At 43.3% G+C, this 23,054-nt stretch overlaps 1 protein-coding gene across 2 annotated transcripts in view; it reads left to right on the plus strand.

Annotated features, from left to right (window-relative positions):
• The first annotated feature begins 272 nt into the window (after nt 1–272).
• The window catches only part of GLDN (gliomedin), a 434,453-nt gene continuing 411,671 nt past the window's right edge, over nt 273–23,054 (plus strand). Inside the window, exon 1 of one of the 2 annotated variants that reach the window (XM_069222482.1) lies at nt 273–986. In XM_069222482.1, the coding sequence (XP_069078583.1) occupies nt 591–986 (396 nt within the window). In that variant the 5' untranslated portion in view covers nt 273–590. The remainder of the gene's footprint in view (nt 987–23,054) is intronic. The other variant, XM_069222483.1, reaches the window with a different exon arrangement.

The following is a 23,054-nucleotide window of genomic DNA, read 5'->3' on the forward strand; positions in this document are numbered from 1 at the left end:
ATTGTGAACAGTTTGGGGTCAAAAAGACAGACCCAGTCATGAATATGCGACGTGCCCTCTCTGGAAAATCATGTCCCCTGCCTGCCCCCCTCCGTCCCCCTCGGGTGCCTGGCTCAGCCACACGCCTCTGCGATCCTTTACACATCATTAGTTTCCGACTTGAATGCGAGAAATGACTGTAAGAATGAAACTGCCCACGGCGTGCCAGGGCATACAAACAAGACGTCATGCAACCCCCCTCCTTCAAGTTCTGGTATAACTGCGAACAATGTGCATACCAATATCTTGATAAACGTTAGCGGTTGGTTGTGGTTTCGTGCTCTCTGACAGTTTCTCCTACAGCATCCTATCGGTTTTCACCTGTGCTGAATGTCCATTTCCTGGTTTTCTTCTGCTAGTAGCTTTCAGGATGTCTTATCTCGGCAGTCTTTAGAATGTCCTCTGTGCTATCTGTCTCACCCGACTCGTGAAGCGTGCTTTCTTGTATATCCATCACCTGTCATCCCTGTGCAGCTTCCCTCTGTTTACTGCATTTTTTTGGCTGCCTCCCTTCTCGCACTGAATTTCGCGCGGCCAAGTTAGGTAGCATCATGGACACGTGGAAAGCTCGGGCTTTGCACACAGGAGACGGTGGTAGAAAGGTAAAATGCAGCTGGTGGGGCCTAGCTGTTGTGGTCCTGCTCCTGTGTGCTGTGCTGAACACCGCTTGCACGCTTTTCCTCCTGACTCAGTGGCGCACTCTGACGGATCGTCTGCAGGAACTGGAGGGAAACCTAGGCGAGGCCCCAGATACTTCCTACCCCATCAAGCAACTCATCACAGAGCTACAGCGGCAGAAATCCCAGGACCTTCCAGAAAGTCAAGTCTCCCGAAATAAGCGTAGCCATCATCACCTTCGCCATCACCATGGGTACTCCGAAGAGCCCAACCACATCCGAGCCGAGAACGAAGACATGCTGATGATGATGACTTACTCCATGGTGCCGGTAGGCTTAACTTTCTCTTGAGGGAAAATATTTGAGATTGTTTAGGTGCAAATACCAGCATATTGTTAATGGACTTTAGCATGGGGCGGTAGTAAGTAACCACAGTGCATGCATCGTCATCCTCTTTCTAAATTAGGTTTGGAGAAAAGGGGCAGAATTGTATCCAAAATAGGTTATGGTTACTTCCTCACAAAATAGCAGCTGGAGCACTCAGATTATCTTGGATTTTAGCGCCAAGCTTTCTCCTAATCAATACTTTCCTATCACACGTTGCTTCATTACAGATATCAGCAAGAGAACAAAAATGGCGAAGATTAATCAAACACTACGTTCTTCAACTCATGCCCCGCACAAAATTATTTTCAATCTGTTTTCTTTACACTACTTCTGACCTGCTGCACAGGGGTTTCACGGGGGCGCAGTCTGTATGATTCCATGCTGTTAAACTTCTTTCAGAATAGTAGTAAGAAGCTCGCAGGGTTTCCTTGTGGATGAGCAAAGTAGGACCTACCAGCTTTGCCAATGCTTTTTAGTCTTGCAAAACCGCATCGGTAAAAACAACTGCTTTTTGCTGATGCGATTTAGTATTGCCAAAAAACTTGTGATGACGCAGCTGTTGCTGGTGGTTGCGTTATTGTGTAGGCACACATGCATCATCACGCACGCGCGTACGTACAGAACTGTCACTGTCACTTGTATTTTTATTCACCAATCTAAGCTGGTGACCTAGATTGGTTGATGAAAAAAAAGAAATTGTTAGTGTTTTTGTTGAGGGTTGGCAGCCATTTTCAGAAGTGTGGGAGGGAGCAGAAGATACATCTATATCAAAGTGCCTTGTTGTCTGCATTTTGTATATTAGTGAATGGTGTCTTTTAAGTCATTCTGTGCCCCGCGGTCGAGTGAAATTGTAGTCCTACTTTTGTCTTTTGTGAAATATCCCAGTTTTTGGTAACCATATTCTGAGAAAGGTTTTTGCTCCTCTTTATTTATCTGACTAGAGGGTGCTTGCCCCTCTTCATGCATCTGACTCGAGGGTGTTAGCTTCAGGGAGAGAAGCCTCTCATTCTTCTGTTTACCCATTTCTCCAAAGTAATAGAGTGAAGTTTAAAGTTGCCAGTTACCTACCTGGCAGGCATTGACCTGGGCCTGAATCAATCAAAACGCAGCCTTTTCTTGCAGCATTTGAGACGGTGCCTAATTTCAATGATCAGCCTGTTCCACAACGAATGGCTTCCACACTTCTTCCTGATGTGCACATTTGGCAGCAGAGGAACTTACTCGGATATATAGCATAGTTTAACTCAATGTAATCAATCTCTTTACCATGTGTAGTTAATACGAGTAACACAATTCACCTAATTTACATAGTGTGGCACATAGCATGGGACACAGATTCTGCGCCTGCTTATATTTTCTCTGTATTGAGGATGCCTCAAATAATGTAAAATATTTGGGGTGCACGGAGGATGTGCAGCTTTTCTTCAGCAACCACAAATTACCTTAATGTACGGATTAACATTACAGAGGCCGAAGACAGCCATAGCCAGCCACATTCTGAGCAGTCATCCAGCAATTCCACAACTTTGCTGGCTGTGTCGCTCATCTGCTCAAGCTTAATACACATTGCTAAGCTGAATTTTTCGTCTGGCGTTAATCAAGACCTTTAGATTTTTCTGAAATTATATGTGCAATATACATACTTAAAAGGGCTTTCATTATGCTCTCTTCATCCATTTGTCTACTGTTATGCTGTTTTTGTTATATTTGTTATATTTTCCTTCCACCCAAGTAAGAATGCAGCATGGGTCACTAGATCAGCCTACTTGAACCACTGGCTAACTGCGCTTTCAGTGGCTGCATTTCTCTCTTTCACACGGAAAACATCCGCACACAAGGTAGTTACCTTCAGTGCCATTGTTTTCGTTTTTACTTTATTATTACTTTAATGTCGCTTTGGTGGTTAGAGTGTGATGTGATAGTTCCTCAAGTCGTTTGCTTAGAGCACAGGACACATTCCAGCTTCATCAGTTTCTTTCTAATGCTGTTGTAACTTCCCTTTGGAGTGGCAGCAATTTCACAGCATAAAGATTTTGTCCATTTGAAACTGTCTTTAATTAAGTGATCATCTTTTAATGTAGCCTTATAGCCCACTACTAAGGGCTGTAACGGTTGTCAAAGGCCATTTACCACACGTTATAGGCCCGAACCTCCAGTAAGGGCCTTTAACAACTGGTCTAGGCTGAGGCAGAAGAGCTGAAAGGCTATGAGAAAAGTCCATCCACAATGGGATGAATGTTTAATATTAAAAAGGGAGCAATATAAAGACAAACATCAGAATGCTGGAGCTCCAAATCTATACCAGCCATTATAAGGTTAGAGCTACTCCACTGTTTCAATGGCACTCTCAATATTGCAATGTTCTAAAATGCATGCCATGAAGCACATTTATAACTCCACCTGTATGTGTAACTAGCGGACTACAGTATACTTGCAGACCAATTTAGTCTGTATGACCTGCTTGCATAGCTCCCAAATTTGCTTTCAGTGGTGTTGTATGTTGAGCATGTATGTTTTTTTAATCTATCTATCTATCTATCTATCTATCTATCTATCTATCTATCTATCTATCTATCTATCTATCTATCTATCTATCTATCTATCTATCTATCCATCCAAACATATCTGCCCATCTATCTGTTTACTTATCCCCGTCTGCTTATCTGCCAGTCTGTCTATTTACCTATCTACTTGCCTATGTATCTACCTATCTGTTTCCCTAGCTACCTGCCAACCTGTCTATCTACCTGTCTATCTCTCTAGATACCAATTTCTTTCTATCTATCTATCTATCTATCTATCTATCTATCTATCTATCTATCTATCTATCTATCTATCTATCTATCTATCTATCTATCTATCTATCTATCTATCCATAGGAACCTGGCTCGGCCCGTGCAGAGAGTCCAATGGATCCCCAGTGTAGGAAGCTGGCTCTCTATATGGTGCACTAAAGGGAAGTACACCATGCAGAGAGTGCAGCGAATCCCCAATTGATTTGCAGAGACAAAAATAGATGGGTCTAATGCTCTTTTTTGTGGTAGTGTGGGCAAGTAGTTCGGCTTATCAGAGGGTAGTGCTAAGCATTTGTTGTTCACACAGAGGCAATAAATGACACACACACTCAAAGAATAAATCCAAGACCAATTTAGGAAAATAACACTTCTTTATATATACATCAAACCCAAGACGTTTATGTTAAGGTAAGTACGTTTTCAAGCATAAATACTTTATGGTTTAAAAAATTGACACAGTGCAATTTCAGAATTCTTCAGTGTTATTCTATGGGAGGAAAACACAGTCAGCAAACAAGCACTTATTGACAACTCACAGGACCAATCTTGTAGACTTAACGTGAGTACTGGGCATGGGTCAGGACCACACCACCAGGTCACTCCGAGCAGTACTGGGGCAGTCGAATGCAGAGGTGCAGTACGAGTTGGGTGCCCAATGTATTTCAATGGGGACTGGTCTCCGTGGATTTAGGCTGAAGGCTCTGGCTGGGGTGCCAATTGAGGGAAATCACCAGGTAATTCACAAAGTGGGGTGCTCCGGGATGTAGGTGCACGATTTAGTCCTCGTCTCCAAGGCCCAAGGGCGACAGGTGCAGGGGTGTCCTTTGGCGTTACGTTTCCCTGTCTTGGAGCTCTCCATGTTGGGAGGTCCTGCAGTCTGAGGCTGCAAGCATCGTTGTGGAGTCCAGGAGTGGTGAAACCGCAATGGACACTAGCCCAGGGGAGCCGAGGAACATCGTTGACACCAGGGGTCCACTTCAAGTAGACCAGCAGCAAAGGATGGAGTGGTTGCTTTAGGTGTCAGTTCTTTCACTGTACTAGGTACAGAAGAGGGTGGGCCTGTGTGCAGAGGCTGCAGGGGACTTCAGGGAGTCCAGGAAAGGTGAAACCACAATGGACTCGGACTCTCTACAACTGGCACTGGAGGTCCCCTCGACTTAGGTCAGTGATGGCGGCTGCAGTGGTGACTTCAGGCGGTGGGTTTTTGCTGTTCCAGAGGCTGCAGAGTCCTTTCTTCAGTGTTGTTTGGAGAGCAGGTCCGCTGCTCAAGGGAAACTTGAGTCTTTTTCGAAGGCAGGTAGTCCTCCCAGGTTCCTGGAGGTTCAGCTGCAGGACGAGGCATCTTTTGGTGCAGAGTCCTTCAAGGAGTGCAGAAAGGCTGGTGGGGTTGGTACCGGGTCAGCTGCTCCTTCTTCTCCACTTCTGCTGGTGCCTCTCTTCTTTGTCTTTTTCTTCTTAGGTCATCAGGATCTGAGTTCTAGGGTTCAGGGGTGCCACCTAAATACTCAATTTAGGGGCAGTACAGGGAGTGCCAAGTAGTAGCCAATGTGCTGACCACCTTTAGGGTGACCACGGCCTTTCTATTATCACTTCCGCTGGTGGCCTAATTCCTCCCAAACAAATGTGGAGGAATTTTAAAAAGTAGTGTCCACTTCAGCTCATCCAATTTAGGGGTGGGACTGGTATGAAGTTGACACACCTCCTAATTTGCCTGATTTTCCAATCAGTTCTGACACCAAAGGTAGGTCGGGACAGGGGGGTCAGTCATCTCTGCCAACTAGAGAGACCTGGGTCACATTACAAAGGAGGCCAGGCCAATGAAGCTTTCCGTCCTAGAATATCCATCGTGCCGGGTGAGGTGATAACGTCCCTACCCAGTGCAAGCTTTTGTCTCTGGAACTTGAGAGCACTGGCTCTCACCTTGGGGGCCAGAAACATGTCTAAGGTGGCTGAATTGGTAAAGACCAGTTAGTCAACACACCAGTAGCTGTTTTTCAGGGGGAAACCTCTAAGGTGCCCTCTGGGTGCATTTATTAATAAACTCCTCACTGGAATTGAGGGTTTATTAATCAGAGAATCTTGATACCAGAGATGTTTGTGATGTCGTGTTTTCAATTTTACCTGCACTGAAATATGCAGTCTGCGATGGCAGCACGGTGTGGGTTTGGCGTGGGGTACCTGGGGGTGGCACAACAGGCACTGCGGCCATCAAGGATCTTCCTTAGTACTCTAGGTCCTAGGTAGCAGGGGTACAATTTACTAGGGACTTACAGAGGGGGCTAAAGAGTGTGCCAATTGTGGAGAACAACTGTACAGTTTTGGAAAAGAGCTCTGGCACGCAGGACCTGGTTAGTAGAAACCCAGTGCACTCTCAGTCAAAATCACATCAGATACCAGGCAAAAGGTGGGGGCTAACCATGCCAAAAAGGGGAACTTTTCTACTCTATCTATCTATCTATCTATCTATCTATCTATCTATCTATCTATCTATCTATCTATCTATCTATCTATCTATCTATCTATCTTTCTATCTATCTATCTATCTATCTATCTATCTATCTATCTATCTATCTATCTTATCAATCTACATATCTATCTATTTAGCTATTTTATCTGTGCAGCCCTCTCTATTAGCTATCTCTGCAATTACCTCTAGCTATGCAACTGTCCATCTATGCAACACTATCTGTACAGCATTATCTATCTATATTATGACTCAATGCAATCGTCTCTACCTTTCTGTCTTGTAAGTTTCTGTTCTCAACCCTCTATATTTGTAATAAAGTCTTACAAAAACATTAGATAAAATCATTAGCAAAGGCAAGAGGCTGGCAGCCAATGCCAGACCGATTGACTTTTTTAGGTCTAGCACTCACCAAGTCCTTTCGATATTACAAAAAGTATGTGTATAATATAGTTACTTATGGGGGGTTTTCAGCCAGACTTCATCCATTAGTCTGTTATTAACGTCACTTCAGCATTCATCATGGGGCAGCAGATCAGCACACTTTATCCATTGGCAGACTTCACTGTGATTTATAGCATGCTGCCTTTTCACAAGGAGCATAGCCATACTCTAAATAGTCCCTTTCAGTGCCAGCAACAACTATAATAATGCGTGCTTTTTTGACACCAAAAACTATGTTTGCCTTGAGTCAATGTTTTTTTTATTGATGAGGGAGCAACACCTTCCCAAACAATAATGTTTCGTAAAAATCAAGGCAGAATAAAGCAGGGACAAAAGGCTGGCAAACAAAGCCACACGTGTTAACTTTGCCAATGCTAGTGTTTTGTAATGAAATCAACCAAATTCCAGTACTTTGGGTCAAACTGGTGTTCATGAACATGCCTAGAAAGTCCTGGCAATCTTTCTGAAAATGTGTGTGAATTTTGCACTGACAGAGCAAGTGGAGTTTCAAAAGGAAATTTTGAATTTATGTCATTGAGGGTTGAGAACAGTTCTGAGGTAACAGGATACCTGGACACGTGTACAGACTCCACATTGTTGCTTCCAAGAGACCTTAGCCTGCCTACATTTAGGAAGCGTGTGAATGGGCACTCACCGGCGTAATACAACATAAAACATAGGCTAAGATTCACAAAGCTTTTGCTTCAAGTTTGCATTCCTTTTGTGAAGCAAAATCTTTATTGGGATTTACAGACCAACGCAAATTGATATTTGCGTTAGTATGTAAGGAAAGTTAACACAAACAAGTATGAGGCCCTGTTTTGTGTTATTTAGCATCGAGGGGTGTAGCATATGCGGTCCTGTGCTACTACCCATACTTTTTGACCGATAACCCTATCTACTAACATTAGTTGATAGGGCTTGCGCCAAAAAATAACACCCTTTGAAACCAGGTGTTAAAAGGAGCAGTGTTTTCATTTCTCCTTTCTTTTCCGACTTTGCGTGTGTGCTGCACTGTACAGCACACATACAAAGTAAGAAAAGTGTTCAATTAAGTTTAAGGATAGTATTTTGTACTGGAAGAGAACAATTCCAGTACAAAACCTATTCTAGACCTGTGCACACACCCTTGCACTATGGCGCAAATGTGTGTGCATGGCGCTCAGTAGCTAAAATCAGTGCCGGCACTAGGGCTGGGGGCAGAGGGCCAAATCCCTGTTGATATGGCCCTCTCCTGCTCTCTTCTTGTCAAGCAATGCAGAACAGCATTTTTGGCTGCTGCACTGAGTTGCCTGACAGTTTTGTGAATTTGGCCCATAGTTTTACTTATCTGTCTCCCAGGGCTTAATTTGAGCCGGTGGTCTCCGGTGTTCGGCACTAGCACTTAATTGCCAACACCGGCTCTTATGGCAGTCTGCAACATGGTAGCACTTTTCATATAATTTCGAGATCAGCACAAAAACTGTTGTTTATGAATTCAATATGCTTTACAAATGGCTAACACCTGTCATCCAAGCCATTCTTAAAGCTTTGGGGGGCATGGAATAGTCTGAATTGTTGACACTTGTAGGGTGTGATGGTAAGTAGTTGAGTTAGGTCTGACACCAGCGGCGCTCGGAGGGGAAATGGGTGATGCAAACTGCAGCTGCCTCCTGATGGGGGCCATGACACTTATTTATTTACAAATTAAGCTCTGCTCTTTCCAGGGCCCTGTGCCCAGGACTAGAGTGTGGAGAGCTACGGGAGTGCCAGCAGAAATTGTAGTAAATGTGGGTCTACTATGTTTTTAACTTTCCTTAATGTAGCGCTGGTCCTCTTTAGTTATTAGTAGGAACGTGTTCTTTAAGGTCGGAGGAGTAAAGGTTTCGGGCTGTGACCGCAGCAATGTCTAATCATCAGCTGTAGCTTGGCTCGTACACATGGCATGTCTGGCATATTTATGTCACATTAGTGCAGAAGCACTGGCACATCTCTGATTTTCTAAACACACGGATATAATTTCCCACTTCTAATGTGAAATCCTGTTGATTTCAACGTGGCTTTATTTTACCAAATTCCAACGAAAAGACTCGTTGCGCAGTGTGTTTATGTTTTGTAATAGGCCACTAATCTGTTTTCTTACTATTTTAGACTGGCAAGAGAAAACCTTACCTATTGTACCTTGACATATGAAACTCTTAGCACGAAACGCTAGATTCCATGTATACATCCCTTCACAGGTGTGTTTTTTATTCTGTAACGAACTCTGTACCGATGCAGTGAACGGACAAACTTTCCCACGTTGCGTTGTCACCAAAGATCAGGCAGTCGGGCAATATCTTCTCCCCTTGGAAAAATATTCAACACGTTTAAATTTCAGTTTGAAATACGAGACCGGTAGGGAATATAGCAGTATAATTGTAATACATAAATTAAAAAAACTTAATTTCATGGTCATGTATGCTCATGTCTGCTTCAATGATTTGTCTGTTATTATCGTGTGAATACGGGAAGCTCAGCACAAGGATCATGATACGTATATGACGCAAAATGTGTGTCAAACATGTGAAAGCAACATCAGATATTACCATTGACACTATGTAAATCCGTTGCCGTAAATGAATGTATATGATTTAGTACAAAGTAGATAGAATTAAAAAACAGGGAAACCTATAATTCCAGTCACAAATGCACTTAGGGGCATATTTATACTCCGTTTGCGCCGAATTAGCGTCGTTTTTTTCGACGCAAATTCGGCGCAAAACTAACGCCATATTTATACTTTGGCGTTAGACGCGTCTAGCGCCAAAGTATGAGGAAAGAGCGTCATTTTTTTGCGTGAACGCCTTCCTTGCGTTAATGAGATGCAAGGTAGGCGTTCCCGTCTAAAAAAATGACTGCGCTGCAAATGCGTCGTATTTATACTCCCGGGCAAAAATCACGCCCAGGAGTGGGAGGGCCAAAAAAACCCGCATTTGCGCCGGATTTTAGCGCCTGGGTCAGGGCAGGCGTTAAGGGACCTGTGGGCTCAAAATGAGCCCACAGCTGCCCTCCCATGCCCCCAGGGACCCACCCTGCCACCCTTGCCCACCCCAGGAGGACACCCAAGGATGGAGGGACCCACCCCAGGGACATTCAGGTAAGTTCAGGTAAGTATAATTTTTTTTTTTTTTATATATTTTTTGGGCATAGGGGGGCCTGATTTGTGCCCCCCTACATGCCTCAATGCCCAATGACCATGCCCAGGGGACACAAGTCCCCTGGGCATGGCCATTGGGCAAGGGGGCATGACTCCTGTCTTTACTAAGACAGGAGTCATGTAAATGGCATCTGGGCGTCGTTAAAAATGGCGCAAATAGGGTGGAGGCGATTTTTTGCGTCAACCTGACTTGCACCATTTTTAAGACGCCCTAGCGCCATTTTTCCCAACGCCATTCAATAAATACGGCGCCCGCATGGTGCTTCAGAATGGCGATAGCCGGCGCAAAATTTTTTGACGCTAAACTGCGTTAGCGCAGTTTAGCGTCAAAAAGTATAAATACGGGCCTTAATTTTTACTTTTTCACAGATTTTAAACACCATTCTCTCCCAGTGCTGTGGTATGGTAAAAATTAATTTCTGTAACTAAAGCAACTCATTATTATTCTTTATTCGGTGCAAAGAGACCATAAAAGACATAAAATAAATAAATAACATACAGAATTTCACAGTCATAAAATTTATAAAAACATTGTTAATACATTTTCCGAACACCAAAAGAAGCATGTATAAAATTTAGCACAGCCTGGATTATGTCCATATTTTCCAAATCATATAAGTGGGAGTAAGCGAGTTGGCTAGTTCTGATACTGTTAGATTGAAATAGTGGTCGTAAAAACCTTTTTCTTGGGACAGTATTTAAAGTGCAGAAAAGCATAAAGTGTAATGTGCTTTGAGATGTCTTTCCATCGCAGCAACAGGGAGGGAGGATCTTAAACCAGGTTCCAGCAACTGGAAATGCTACCAGATAATGTAAGGTGTTTAGACGTAGTCTTGTGAGTAAAAACCTTTGTCGCTCATGATTAATGATGGTCAAGTACAACTTTGGTTGAGGTTGTTGTGTCTCATAGCTTGACCGTTGACTCATTAGACTAGAGGCTGGGTCCATATCCTGATTTTTCTGCCAGAATATGTCTTTAACCTTCTTAATGTCCTGTCTTGTTAAAGTATCTGGTTTAAGGAAAAAATCTCCTAATCCTAATGATAGGAGAGAAAGATAAACATATCTGAGCCAGGGTATATCTAGAGATCGTGACAGAAGGAGACAGTCCTGTATCACCTTTCTACATAGAAGCGTTTCAGACTTAGTCCAGATTTTTATCCACATTATAAGAGGTTGAAGTTTTATATAGCTAGATATGTATTTTAAACCTACTTCTTTGTGACAGAACTTTGCTGGTGTAGATTGGGGGACTGATAGTAGCCTTCTTAGGAATTTAATTTCTATAATCTGGAGCCCTGTACATTCTGCATGCCCCCAGACCCCAGCTCCAAATGTCGCGACGGAAAGGCATTTAGAAGTGATGACAGTCATCATTTCCTTAACAGGTTTATGTCGAAGTCTTCCTGCAAATCTAAAAACAGCTTCAATGGTTTTTTGGAATTGTATTGAGCGTGTATTAACTAAAAACTTCCAGTTAAAATCTACATCAATAGGGACCCCCAGATACGTAAAATGTGGGACCTTAAGTATCTCATGCCTATTTAAAGTAAAAAAGTTTGTTTTTGCTAATTTAGGACCACACTTCATAACAAATGACTTGGTTCTGTTAATTTTGAGACCAAGATTCCTCATAAAAGTATTAAAAGCATTCAATACAATCTGGAGGCCATTTGCTGTCCTTGAAATTAGTACTGCATCATCTGCATATAAAAGTACAGGGATTGGAGAGTTATTAATAACTGGGGAGTCTTTCCCTAGTTCGCAAAGAAATTTCTCCAACCCGTTTATATATAAGAGAAAGAGGAAAGGGGCAAGAACACATCCCTGTCTGACCCCTTTTTGTGAGGAGAATTTCTCTGTCAGGCCTCCTTCCCGAGAGTAACGGACCCGAGCCTCTGTGCAGGCATGAAGTTTACTGAGTAATATAACTATGTGTTTATCCACGCCCATACCTAGCATTACCTTCCACAATTTCTCCCTGCTGACTGTATCAAAGGCGCAGGAGAGATCCATAAATGCTAAGTGTATACAACCCCTTTTGGCTTTAGTGTATTTGTGGACTATAAGTGTCAAATTAAGAGTTTGTTCGACTGTGCCCACCCCTGGGCGAAAGCCAAATTGTACCTCTGAGAGGGAGTGAGTATCATTTGCCCATTCTTCTAACTTATTTAAAATTACTCGGCCCAAAATTTTGACTGAATTGTCCAACAAAGAGATTGGGCGATAGCACAGAGGATCTGCCCTATCTCCCTTCTTGAAAATCGGGACAATGATCGCTTCTTTCCAAGAGTCTACTAAAGGGCCTACCACAGCCGATCTCATGACATTGGTTAGCAGTGGGCCCCAGAAGTCTGGAAGTGCTTTATATAAGTCAACAGGAATTCTGTCTGGACCCAGGGCTTTCTCAGATGGACTATCTTGGATTGCCTGTTTAACATCATCCACACTTATAATGTTACTAAAAGCCAAACTTAGCTGAACATTTCCTGCAGGTTTTAGACAATTTAGCATTTCTGATTGGGTATTTGTCTCTATGGCGAAAGTTTTTTTTAAATAGTCCACCCAGGTCTTGGCTGGAATGACAGTGTCCATGGGCGTCTCATAGTTATAGTGAAGAGTTAACCACACGCCAGAATGCAGTTGTATCTTTAAGTTTGCTTGCAGCCATCAATTCCTCCCACGCAGATTCACTTAGTTCAACTTTCCTTTTGGCAAGTACTTCTTTATAGTTTTTCCTGGCAATCTTAATTGCTTGTAGATCTTTGGGAGATGCATTGATTGTTTTTTTTACTTTGCTTAAAGATGAGGTACATGCGTGGTTAAACCATCTTGGGCCATGGACTTTATTAGCTTGTCGAGGCTGTAGTTTCTCCGCCATATAATTTGTCAGAGAGGAGAATGCACGAATGATTTCATGTGGGGCCTTATTTTCATCCAGGGATGTCATAACGTCTGGCCATTTATTCAGAAATACATCTCTAAAAAATGTTTTATTGTTTATCTTCCCCCATTTGATTGTAAGCCCTTTTTGGGATGAAAGCTTCATGGCAGGGTGTAAAGCAACTCATCCATATTGGCACAAAAGAAAGTGCTTTGGAGCAGATTCAGAAAAAAAGTGCATCAGATGAGTAAACCTACAAATACGCACAATTTACCCATACTTTCTGCTCTACTTGCCCTATATATATAGGTGTGAGTTAGGGCCTCCTATACCTTTTGGAAAGTGCAGTTAATCAGGTTTGTAAATTTCCTAAAACATACTAGTTTGTGGATCAAATCATTAACATTGGATGGTAAAATTATTTCAATTGAACTTCCCTGATCCCGCCCACGGCTCTCTCATGTGTACTCTAAATACCCTCCGAGCAACCCAATGTTGATAGCATCAGTAAGTCCTTATGTTCACTGTTGATCTTCTGGATACAACAAGTTCCTGGATCACAGTATCACTCATATATGTATCAGTCCAGTAAGCACACTTTCGCTTTTTGGATGCCACAGCACATCTTCGTTTATTGACATTGTAGGTCAAGTCATTACTTTTCCATTCCAGGGTGCAGCGATAAGACTTTGTTCATAACAGTGCAGTCTTGTTCATAACTGTGTAGCCAACACGTGTTTCATTGTATGTGGCACATACACCTATGACTTCATCAGGGCCACAAAGGACAAAGTAGAGTATTTTCAATACAGATATTTTAAGTTATACACTAGTGCACCCTACACTGTAGTATATGTAAATGGTCCCTGGATGGTATTACCAAATTCTCATATTATGGTTTGCGGATCTATACCATAAGTACCGATATTGATTGCAGCACTCAATACATTTACATTATACATTCAAATTCCACAGTATTGACATTGTTAATTGTGGTGTTAGAGGTGGTAACTGTAAATTGAAATTAAGACAGTGTGAAGCTCTATGGATAATGTGTCTCCACCTGGTGGAGAAGGGTTTAAAATTGACCACGAAATGCAATACTTCCTAAGGTCATGAATAACAATGTACTCAGCTCAACATGATTACATCACAGTATCTGTAGTAAATGCATTATCAGGTATGATAATTGGTGATTGATTGCACATGATTCTGATTTACAACTGGTTAATACCATGGGGTGTCTGTATTTATTTACGCTGTGTAATAGATCCGTAACATAGTGATGTATTCAGGTATTTTACCTTCCTTTGCTTTTGATGTGAAAAATCTTCTCTTTACAAAAGGACTACAATAGTGCTTTTCAGTTCCTAATCCTCCTAATTTCTGGTGGGTGCGGTCTATTTTCCATGGGTGTTTGAATACTCTTATTGCCACATACTTTTTACAACAACTATGTTACGTGCACCTATGATGCACCAAGATTACGGGCTATAATTATTGTATGACTCGTAATACGTAACACATTTTAAGAGCTAACAGAACGGTATTGGGATATGTGTAGACTGAAACAACTAAACATAGAGGTAACTACATTTGTTTTAAGGATGGAATAAAAAGTAGTATTCAGTTAATTTGTTTGACAATTGCCATTTAATATGTAGCTCATGATGAGTCACAATGCTCACCACGCCTTTCAACTGTATGAAATTATGATTGTTGATTATGGTACTCTTGATTCGATTGGTTGGTCATGTGGTATTCAGTTACCATGATGCCTCTGGCATATAGCTGTAAAAAGGATCATTTTAATGACTCTGGAAGTGTATGCTAGTACATAGGATTGGATTATGAATGGACTCAAAATGGTGGCCATGATTTCCACCCTCACACGGGCCACCAGTATACTACACATCTATTGAATTACGATTAGTCTGTCCTCCATGTTTGGTGACTCATGGAATGCAGCCCTTCTGCTGTACGGGCATAAAAAGATAACAAAGATGGAGACCGTATCATGTACCGTCGTACATGCAACGTGTCAGAAAACACCACAATGCGCTTTAGGATAGACTTTTTCGTGTACGTACTATTGTATTAATTGGTGGCTATTGGCCTTAGATACTGATGTTAATTGCTGGTTTGGGGAATTATAAAGCTTTTGGCTACTATGAGGAGTGGTACCTAGAATACCTTGTACTTCCTAGCCAGGTGGTTGTTGCAATTATTTTTCTTGTTTTGGAAAGAGGACTTTGGTTATTCAAGCAGACTAATGCTCACTGTTGGATTTATTTGAAGGTAAAACCTAACTTGTGGGGTTTAATAGAGGTGCTAGGTGTGGTGTACCTTCACCCAATTCTTTCATATTCATACACTACCTTATTTGGGGTTGACTACCAGTGACAGTTTAATTTATATGGTTGGTTTGAGTGTCTATATGCTCTGTCTCTAAACTTGAGCACTGGCCTTTTAGCAGTCTACTAGGTTTCTCATAACATGCAGTTCCTTGTATAATGCTTTACACTTAGTTGTTTTTTCTGGCACTTCACATTCCATAACTGGTGTAGGGTGCACTAGTGTATAACTTAGAATATCTTTCCTTTGTAGCCCTGATTAAGTCTAGGTGTATAGGCCACATACGATGAAACATGTGTTGGCTACGCTGTTATGAACAAAGTCTTACTGCCGCACCCAGGGATGGAAAAGTGATGACTTAACCTACAATGTCAATAAACGAAGTTCTACTGTGGCATCCAAGAAGCAAAAGTGTGTTTACTGGACTGCTACATAGATGAGTGATACTGTGATCCAGGAACTTGTATCAAGAAGTTCAATAGTGAACATAAGGACTTACTGATGCTATTAACATTGGGTTGCTCGGAGGGTATTTACAGTCTGTATATAAGAAGCTTTTTGCTTGAGATACAAGGGTTTTTTGGTGGCGTCCTCGACCTCCTGGTAGCACTTAATACTGACTGGGACAAAACTCAAGAACAGTACACACGGGCTTGCGCTGTTTTACACCTGGCCACCTCCCTTTAATGTGTCTCTTTCGTGTGTAAGTCCATATTAATCATCTAGTGTATGGCAACGTGTAATTGTAAGGACTGCTTCAGCATAGTTGCACTTCCCCAGTCCTGGCTGACTTTTCCATTTTAATCCTTCTTTCTCTTCTAGAAAATGCAGGATTTCCTTAGCCAGATTCATAACCGTTAAACCATTTCCATTTCAACCTTCATATTTTACTCCACCCAGATCCGAGGCTTACATATCTAATTCAGACTTAAGTGGTAACTACTTAAATGGTTAGCCATTCCTAGTATACATATTACACTTAGAGAAAGAGTGAAGAGAACCCCAGTGTTGGCATACTACACATACATAATTGTAAGAAAATGAATGGGTTAATGTTGGGAGGATGTGAGTCCTTCCCAAGTGACGTTTCCAAAATCTTTTCATGACCAACACCCAAGTTCAATAAATAAACTTGATCTCAACCCCTGGTAGCTATGGCACAGAGCAGACAGGCTCAACATAAGGAAAAGTGTGTAAACTATTTAGCAGTTGCAAATCAATAAGTCAAAACACAAAATAATAAAAAAAACACAACAAATTTCTAAAAATAGAGAACATGTCAAAAAGAAAAATGTCGCCAAAATTACTAAAATCCTAGAAGAGGAAATAACAGATATATGATTTTTTAAAGTTTTTGAGGAACAAGCACCAACAAAACGTAAGGCCTCAATCAGAAGTCGCTGCTTGGGGTTGACTGGGACCTAGGTGGGCTCTCAGGCCCCCATGATGGAACGAAGGTCAGAAACCCTAATAATGAGTTGCCTCAGTCACAAATGTTACCTTCTGTCAGATTTTAAAAGGGGACAAGGATGCGGGCAATATCCAGCAAAATCCACTCAAAGTTGGATAACAATTGGACAAGGTCCTGCATAAGCCATTGGTTTAGGAAGGAAAGGCTAACAGAGGGAAAATTTAGATTTTATGCCTTGCGAATTTCTCTTGTTGGTCTGATGCGTTTTATGTCATCAGCCAGTTAAGATTTTGCCTTGGACATAGGGCCTGATTTAGAGTTTAGGACAGTGTGCTCTGTCACAAATCTGACGGGTATCCTGCCCTCCTAATATAAGTGCAGTAGGATAAAATTTACTTTTATTAAGGCGGATAGGGGATCTGTCATATTTGTGATGGAATAACTATACACCAAACTGTAAATCATTCACATACTATTTTTTATGAAGCTCATAAACCTCCAGCGTGGTAAGCCTGAAGCTGTATTCAATGAAGTCCTCTCGAAATCAGACACCTTTGTCCCAAGGTCCCACTGAAGCGCGTGAGATCTTGCATGCCCCAACTTTTCAGGCTCTCTAGAGAACTTCCTCTTGATCTTCAAAGGCTTCCTGGATCTCAAGGACAGCACTTAAAGATGAAGAGCCACTCCAACAGCAGCCAACAGTGGAGTTCAATTAAGGTCCAGTTGTTGTTACTGGTCCACTGGTCACTTCAGGAAAAACAGCCTTTTGCAGCTTGTTGTGACCCTGTAGTCATACAGGTGATCAGCCAACTGACTTGTGGAGTCCATTTCTCTGTCCTGGGTAGAGGAGGAAGCAGGCCAAAGCCCTCAGGTCTCCACATGGTCCCAGACAGTAGGTCCCTCTTCTATTCTTCTGCTAATCCAGAAAGTGTTACTGTGCGCTGTGGTTAACATGTCACTTGTTCACTAGGCAGATGGAGGGGTGACTCCCAGACATTCAATAATCCTCGGGGCACCCCTCCCCACATTTTCTGCATATCCTGTTTTGCAAACTATACCATAGTGCACTATTTTAAGTATGTTCTATCACAAGAGGACTCTTCTTCACTTGAAGGTTTCAGGTGGCACAGTCAGGGATGTGTTTAGGGAAATGATCATTCCACTCTTCCTCAAACCATCAAACTGGTTCTAGAACCAGCTGCATCTCCCAGTGGACTGGTGCTAAGCTGTCTACAGTTGGCCCAGGGAACAAAGGCTTCTCTAATCAAGGGCTCCACTACAATAATACTTAAATATTAATGGGCAGGTCTCATCCTTGTCCCTTTTAAGTTCAAGTTCCTGAACCCTCCGAAACTGCCATTCCTGCGCTGAAAGGAGCCACATCACATACCTCACACCCAGGTCTTCGTGTCAAAAGGCCTAATCCATTGTTGTGCTCTGGGAGCAGATTTCACATCTCATTAAGGGAAAACAGTGACCGGGGCCATCTGTGGGCAAGTTAATGCTAATCAGCCTACTGGAGTGTCAGACAGACAAAATCTAACTTTATAAAAGTAACCTTTCCTAAATATATGTGAAACAGCTGACTTCACCAGTGAGATGGAATTGCAATAAATATCCAAAATAGTGGATTAATTGTTCCTGTAACCTATGCCAAACCTAAGTTATCAGAAATATAATATTCTGAACTTTAGTGTTTCTCAAAGGACAGCTACAGCTGTAGTCACTCTACTGTAGGAAATTCAGTTAGTGGTTGAGGGTGGTGAAACCATACTCAAGCAGCAAACCTCAAATTAACCTGTGCTTAACCTTCTGGTAGACTGGCACAGAGCAATATGGCTTAACTTAGAGGCAATGTGTAAAGTATTTATGCAGCACTTCAAACACTAACAAAGTGAAAATACAACACAAGAAAAATCCCACACCAATTAAGAAAAATAGGGTATATTTTAAATCAAGACCAAAACAACAAAAATCAAATCAGTAAAATCAGAGATTAGCAAGTTTTAAAGATTTAAGCAAAGATGTAGGCAAAAATAGTGTGAAAAAGCACAAAGCACCAACAGTGGTTATCTGGTCTTGCTGGACCGGGACAAAGTCACAAGTTCAGGCTGACTGCGATGGAGCACAGACCGGCTACATTGACCCACTTACGTCTGCTGAACACAGTACATTAAACCTGGTTGTGAAGAGATGCAAGTCTTTCATTGAGGGTGCATCGTGCAGCAGAGGTGGTGCAAGCTCTGGACAAAGAGATGCGTCATGCAGCAGTGGCTCTGTGGGCTGTGAAATGCGATGGGATGCCCTTGCGTGGAGATGGGTCAAGCTGCTGCAGTTTTGATGTGCTACGTTGGGCAAGGCGATATCCTTGCATGAATATGCGTCGCACATCAGCAGTTCTGATGGGCTGTGATTGGCAATACTAAGTCCTTGTATCTAGGAAGTCTTCACAGCAGAGGCAGTGCTTGTTGTGTCCCTCGGGCTTCTGATCAGGAGGCCAACCAACTGGCCCTTGGGGTGATTCTGGTGTATTGGATTTAGTGGTGAAGGTCCAGTCCTTCTCACCCAGGCAAAAGGCCAGCAATTCAGCACAGCAGGACAGCAGTCCTTAGAGACAGCAGTCCAGCACAGTGGAAGTCATTTCAACTGCACAGTAGCCCTTCGTTCTGGCAGAATCACCAGGAGAATGCTGAAGAGTTGGGGTTTGAAATCCAATATTTATATCTGATGTCTACTTTGAAATATCTAGAGGTTTGTATCCCCCAAAAGGTCCTTGAAATTTCCTGCCTCCCTGCCCTGTCCCCATATGTCAGGGTCACAATAAACTGGTGTCAAACTCCTTTGTGAATGTGTTCAGAAAGAACCTTTGTGATGTCCTAGGTGGCAGCTCCTCTCCTTCGTTAACCTAGAGAGGCCCATACTGTCAACACATAACTTCCCTTGGTTTCACTGTCTGGGAGCACTACACAAAGACCAACTGTCAACTACACCTAGTCGTGTGACCCAGAAAGCAGATAGCAGACACCAAATGCTTGGGACAGAAGAATGCCAAACTTCTAAAAGTGGCATTTTCATAACTGTGAATAATAATATGAGTTTACCATTCAAGAGGGCTCTTAATTACAGTTCCATATACACCAAACACAACATTTCTATCTGCTCCCAATTGGAAGATACCCTGTATTAAATGTAATAAGGTAACTCCAATGTTATCCTACGGAGGAGATGTGCCTTGCAGTAGTGAAAAATGATTTTACAAGTTTTTCACTACCAGGACATGTAAAACTTAAAAGTATATATCCAACTTTTTAAATACAATGTACCCTGCCATCGGCTTGTTAAGGACCTATCCTAGGAGTGACATATAAGGAAGGTTAAGGCGTGACAAAAGGCTTATTATGCCAGGTCGACATGGCAGTTTAAAACTGCGTACACAGGCTGCAATGGCAGGCCTGAGAAATGTTTAAAGGGCTATGTAAGTGGTTGGCACAATCAGTGCTGCAGGCCCACTAGTATCATTTAATTTACAGACCCTGGGATCATGTAGTGCCTCTTTATTAAGGACTTATGAGTAAATTAAATTGGCCAATTCAGTGTAATCCATGTTGTAAGGAAATGCCTCCTTGGCATGGTTACCCCCTGACCTTTTGCCTTTGCTGATGCTATGTTTTGAATTGAAAGTGTGCTGAGGCCTGCTAACCAGGCCCCAGCACCAGTGTTCTTTCCCTAACCTGTACTTTTGTTTTCACAATTGGCACACCCTGGCATCCAGGTAAGTCCCTTGTAACTGGTACCCCTGGTACCAAGGGCCCTGATGCCAGGGAAGGTCTCTAAGGGCTGCAGCATATCTTATGCCACCCTGGGGACCCCTCACTCAGCACAGACACCCTGCTTGCCAGCTTGTGTGTGCTGGTGAGGACAAAACGAGTAAGTCGACATGGCACTCCCCTCAGGGTGCCATGCCAACCTCACACTGCCTATGCAGTATAGATAAGTCACCCCTCTAGCAGGCCTTACAGCCCTAAGGCAGGGTGCACTATACCATAGGTGAGGGCACCATTGCATGAGCACTGTGCCCCTACAGTGTCTAAGCAAAACCTTAGACATTGTAAGTGCAGGGTAGCCATAAGAGTATATGGTCTGGGAGTCTGTCAAACACGAACTCCACAGCATCATAATGGCTACACTGAAAACTGGGAAGTTTGGTATCAAACTTCTCAGCACAATAAATGCACACTGATGCCAGTGTACCTTTTATTGTAAAATACACCCCAGAGGGCACCTTAGAGGTGCCCCCTGAAACCTTAACCAACTACCTGTGTGAGCTGACTGGTTCTAGCAGCCTGCCACACTCGAGACATGTTGCTGGCCACATGGGGAGAGTGCCTTTGTCACTCTGTGGCCAGTAACAAAGCCTGCACTGGGTGGAGATGCTATCACCTCCCCCTTGCAGGAGCTGTAACACCTGGCGGTGAGCCTCAAAGGCTCACCCCCTTTGTTCCAGCACCACAGGGTATTCCAGCTAGTGGAGTTGCCCGCCCCCTCCGGCCACGGCCCCACTTTTGGCGGCAAGGCTGGAGGAGATAATGAGAAAAACAAGGAGGAATCACTGGCCAGTCTGGACAGCCCCTAAGGCAACCTGAGCTGAAGTGACTCTGACTTTTAGGAATCCTCCATCTTGCAGATGGAGAATCCCCCCAATAGGGATAGGAATGTGATCCCCTCCCCTTGGGAGGAGGCACAAAGAGGGTGTACCCACCCTCAGGGCTAGTAGCCATTGGCTACTGCCCTCCCTGACCTAAACACCCCCCTAAATTCTGTATTTAGGGGCTCCCCAGAACCAAGGAACTCAGATTCCTGCAACCTAAGAAGAAGAGGACTGCTGAGCTGAAAAACCCTGCAGAGAAGACAGAGACACCAACTGCTTTGGCCCCAGCCCTACCGGCCTGTCTCCCCCCTTCGGAAGAAAACTGCTCCAGCGACGCTTTCCCCAGGATCAGCGACCTCTGAATCCTCAGAGGACTGCCCTGCTCTAAAAGGACCAAGAAACTCCCGAGAACAGCGGCCCTGTTCATCCAAGACTGCAACTTTGTTTCCAAAGAAGCAACTTAAAGACAACATCATTTCCCGCCAGAAGCGTGAGACTTGCAACTCTGCACCCGACGCCCCCGGCTCGACTTGTGGAGAAACAACGCTTCAGGGAGGACTCCCCGGTGACTCCGAGACTGTGAGTAACCAAAGTTGTCCCCCCTGAGCCCCCACAGCGACGCCTGCAGAGGGAATCCCGAGGCTCCCCCTGACCACGACTGCCTGACTCTCAGATCCCGACACCTGGAAAAGACCCTGCACCCGCAGCCCCCAGGACCTGAAGGATCGGAACTCCAGTGCAGGAGTGACCCCCAGGAAGCCCTCTCCCTTGCCCAGGTGGTGGCTACCCCGAGGAGCCCCCCCCTTGCCTGCCTGCATCGCTGAAGAGACCCCTTGGTCTCCCATTGATTCCTATTGAAAACCCGACGTGTGTTTGCACACTGCACCCGGCCGCCCCGTGCTGCTGAGGGTGTACTTTCTGTGCTAACTTGTGTGTCCCCCCGGTGCCCTACAAAACCCCCCTGGTCTGCCCTCTGAAGACACGGGTACTTATCTGCTGGCAGACTGGAACCGGGGCACCCCCTTCTCCATTGAAGCCTATGTGTTATGGGCACCACTTTGGACTCTGCACCTGACCGGCCCTGAGCTGCTGGTGTGGTAACTTTGGGGTTGCTCTGAACCCCTAATGGTGGGCTACCTTGGACCCAAACTTGAACCCCGTAGGTGGTTTACTTACCTGCAAGAACTAACAATTACTTACCTCCCCTAGGAACTGTGAAAATAGTACTGTGTCTAGCTTTAAAATAGCTATATGTGTTTTATTTGAAAAGTATATATGCTATCGTGATTATTCAAAGTTCCTAAAGTACTTACCTGCAATACCTTTCATTTGAGATATTACATGTAAAATTTGAACCTGTGGTTCTTAAAATAAACTAAGAAAAGATATTTTTCTATACAAAAACCTATTGGCCTGGAATTGTCTCTGAGTGTGTGTTCCTCATTTATTGCCTGTGTGTATGTACAACAAATGCTTAACACTACTCCTTTGATAAGCCTACTGCTCGACCACACTACCACAAAATAGAGCATTAGTATTATCTCTTTTTGCCACTATCTTACCTCTAAGGGGAACCCTTGGACTCTGTGCATACTATTCCTTACTTTGAAATAGTGCTTACAGAGCCAACTTCCTACACATGTCTACCATGTTGTAAGGAGAGACCAAAACATATTAGCACTGATTAGCAATGATAAAGTGCACAGAGTCCTAAAAACCATAAAAAATGGGTTCAGAAAACAGGAGGGTGAAGGCAAAATGTTTCGGGATAACCCCGCAGAAAGGGCAACACCTACCTTGTAGGCTACAAGGCCTACGTAGGAGTGATCTAT

This window comes from Pleurodeles waltl, chromosome 3_1 (assembly GCF_031143425.1).
Source record: "Pleurodeles waltl isolate 20211129_DDA chromosome 3_1, aPleWal1.hap1.20221129, whole genome shotgun sequence".
Lineage (NCBI taxonomy): Eukaryota > Metazoa > Chordata > Amphibia > Caudata > Salamandridae > Pleurodeles > Pleurodeles waltl.